Source organism: Sphaeroforma arctica (genome assembly GCF_001186125.1).
Source record: "Sphaeroforma arctica JP610 unplaced genomic scaffold supercont1.273, whole genome shotgun sequence".
Classification (NCBI taxonomy): domain Eukaryota; class Ichthyosporea; order Ichthyophonida; genus Sphaeroforma; species Sphaeroforma arctica.
This window is the reverse complement of record NW_014040285.1, coordinates 76,976-80,229: the sequence shown is the minus strand read 5'-3', so window position 1 is coordinate 80,229 and position 3,254 is coordinate 76,976. Positions and strand designations below refer to the sequence as shown.

The window sequence follows — 3,254 nt, the reverse complement described above, 5'->3', positions numbered from 1 at the left end:
GGGGGGGAGTCACACATACATATTTTAACTCTCAAGTTCTCAACTCACAGCCTTCCAGCCTCATAAGTCACAGACTCACAGCCTTCCAGCCTCATAAGTCACAGACTCTCACAGCCTTCCAGCCTCACAGGAGTGAGGACTGAGTAGTCAGTCTCAGACACACAGCAGTGCAGACTGACGACTGCAGCACTCCCGATGAGTCTGACTATGTATTTATTGACTCTGAGACCTGAGTCTGTCTGAGACAGTCCTGAGAGCATACTAGCTCTTGAGGAGGTTGAGAGTTCGGATTTTATTGGCTGACAACTTGTTGCTCTTGATGGTGATATAAATAGCGTTTGACATTATTCAAACAATGCTGGTATGTCAGTCTGTCAAAGTGACAATGACTTGTCATGCATATGTACTCGATTCGTTGGATTATTTTATTTTATTTTTCTTTAAAAAAAACAAAAACACGACAACATAACAAATAAAATAAAATTGTAGAATCTGGTTTTATTGTACATAAATAAATACCTAGAATATTTCATGAAACCTTTCAGAGTATCCGTGGCAGAAAATAGAATAAACATTTCTTTTAAAAACCTTCTGAACTTTTGTTTTTGAAAATTGAATGTATTGTAGCTTCTGCCGCTGTTGACTGTGGAGTGTGGTCTGTCACAAAAACCCTCTATTTTAAAATAAAATAACTAGAGATAATGTTTTGAAATAATATGCCTGACCGAACTATTTACATCAATTTCTGAAAGGAAGTCACCAACGGTGCAAGTGGGGTCCTGGACCCCTTGGACTCCATGAATCCTGATGTCCTGCTGGGCAGGGTGTCAGTGGCCTACTGCGTGCTGGCTTCTCTCTCTCGCTCTCTCCCTCCCACAAACTTCTCTACTCTCTACTGCTGGAGAGTGTATTTACTATTTAGGCCTGCAGGAGTGTAAATGGGGCCTCTCTCTAGTGCTCTACTAGTCTCTAAATATTATGCAAATTGAATCTGATATCAGCTGGTCTGGTATACGACATCATATTTCGTTGTGAAGATGTGTCGAGACCGTCGGAAACTAGATTGCTACCCCGACATTACAGTCAGAAGCCTGATATGAGCAAAAATACATATCGCGACTGGTCGGGAACTAGTTTGTTATGAAGTTATGTTGTCGTTTACCAGGTTACGATATCAGCTTTTTTTTTAGTCAAAACAGAGAAACAGTTTTAACGCTGATACAATTGTCGATGGAACTGACTGGCACTCACTCCACTGACAAATATCGACAGCAAAACACAATTAGAGACATGTATGATGTAGGAGGAGACTTGACTACTTCAAAACAAACATTCACTTCAATATCGGCCATCAGTTCCACGCAGATTGTCTCGAACAATCCGCTCTCTCTCTCTCCCTGTCTTTCTCTAGAGCCCCTAGAGTCCGGTCAGTCTGTCACAGTTTACTGTCGCTAGCCTGGTAGATGTGGATGTGTATTTTCCCATTATTCTATACCAGAAAGTTTGTTCATAGGGCACATGCGAGGCAGGCTGACCCTTGAACGATATCGGCAAGCCTAAGCATCTCAAATAGAAAAATAATCTTCAGTGCGAAACTAAAGCTATTAGCTCGCAAACGCACACCTATGTTTTCTTGTCAATCAAACTGCTCAATGCTATCGAGTATATCTGACTGAGCATCTGCAATGCTTAATGTTATACTCCTTCCTGGCCCGTCGTCGTCGAGGTTTATGGTTCCAGTTGAAGAAATTGTGTGTTTGCGCGCACGCGGCCGTATACTCTGCCCTGACCAGGTGCTCATTCGGGTCAGGAATTGAGCGTGGCCTATAGTGATAAGATTAGACCAGGAAAGTTAATATCAGGCTTTGGTGCGTGATGACAATACGGTATAAGGTGTCAATTTAAGGGTTGCGTTATATCGATACTGCATCACATCGTGGCATAGCATTTTAGGTTGGACAAAGTTCGTTGAATGCATCCTTCGAGCGAGAGTGCGCACGTCGTGTGTATATGCGCGCGAGTGTGTATGTGGGAGGGGGGGGGGGGGATTAACGGTTCCAACTGCCCTTATCGGCACTTGTATGACATCATACTTGCAGATAGAACTCCTTTCTGCAGTAATTATTGATACGTTTAATACGACGCAGTATAATACAAACGGAACAAACAGAGCTCGTCGATACATCTTGAGCATAGACTTTTCAACCATTTCGTAGCCTAAATTATGGTGAGAGTATGATAGAAGACTCACCCAAATTCAGAAGTGACTCGTACTCGGGGCTCTTACAGATCTCGTCCACATATGTCAACCCATGGAGCAAGAAATCATCTCTACGTACGCCGTATCCTGTGCGGTTGAGTACGCGTTGACAATGGTGAGTCTATGCGCTGTTCGTGTGCGTAAGATAAATAGAACACCTGATGTGCTGTTTAACTCGAATAAACAAACCAAAAGAGCGCAGTACGGTAGCAACCCTCAATGTCCAATCCGAATATGTAATTGTGACATGGGTCAAAGTGTTTGGCACGGTGTCGGTTCCCTGTAAGCGAACCAAAGACGAAACAATCCTTACCCAACATTGAGGTGGCATGATGAGGCGATGGTTGCATAAAACTCAGTGCCGTCTCCAAATTCTGTGTTTCGGCCCGTGCGATGTCGTACCTGTGATGATGTTTTTCAAGTATATGTAGAAGCGTACATCATTAAATTTCTTTATTTGTGTTAAAGGTGATGGTGTGCCAATGTCTGCTACGATTTGCATGTCTACTCTATATTCTGTACGGACACATAGCTGGGATAAGCCGGCACACTTCGACACTTATACTTGCAAACCCCTAGCCAGTAGTTGTGCGACATTGGATAAATACCGGAAAAAAATATGCTAGTCTATGCAGATAGCTTCTGTAAACGGTACACAGCTTCCTACTGACTATGCAAATATTCGAGCTTCTATGTGGTAAAGCTTATATTTATATTCGCCAACAAAATTAAAGAGAAGGCCTTTAGCAGTTGCCATTTTGAAAATATATTGGATAGCCATACATACCTACATAAGAATATGAATGTGCATTTACATCACAGGCTGGGTGCCTTTCACGGCAGCCCAATTCATCCAACCTAACCAATGTACTAGACTCGCACACACATGATATATATATATATATATATGTATATATATATATATATATATATATATATATGTATGTATGTATGTATGTGTGTGTGTTGTGTGTGTGTGTGTGTGTGTGTGTGT

At 42.0% G+C, this 3,254-nt stretch overlaps 1 protein-coding gene across 1 annotated transcript in view; it reads right to left on the bottom strand.

Moving 5' to 3' along the window:
• Nucleotides 1-1,636: 1,636 nt before the first annotated feature.
• Nucleotides 1,637-3,254, bottom strand: part of SARC_04690 (hypothetical protein) — a gene marked incomplete at both ends in the record, with an annotated part of 7,364 nt that continues 5,746 nt past the window's right edge. Inside the window, 3 exons of the mRNA XM_014301469.1 lie at nucleotides 1,637-1,824; nucleotides 2,252-2,347; nucleotides 2,574-2,662. Coding sequence (XP_014156944.1) covers nucleotides 1,637-1,824; nucleotides 2,252-2,347; nucleotides 2,574-2,662 — 373 coding nt within the window. The remainder of the gene's footprint in view (nucleotides 1,825-2,251; nucleotides 2,348-2,573; nucleotides 2,663-3,254) is intronic.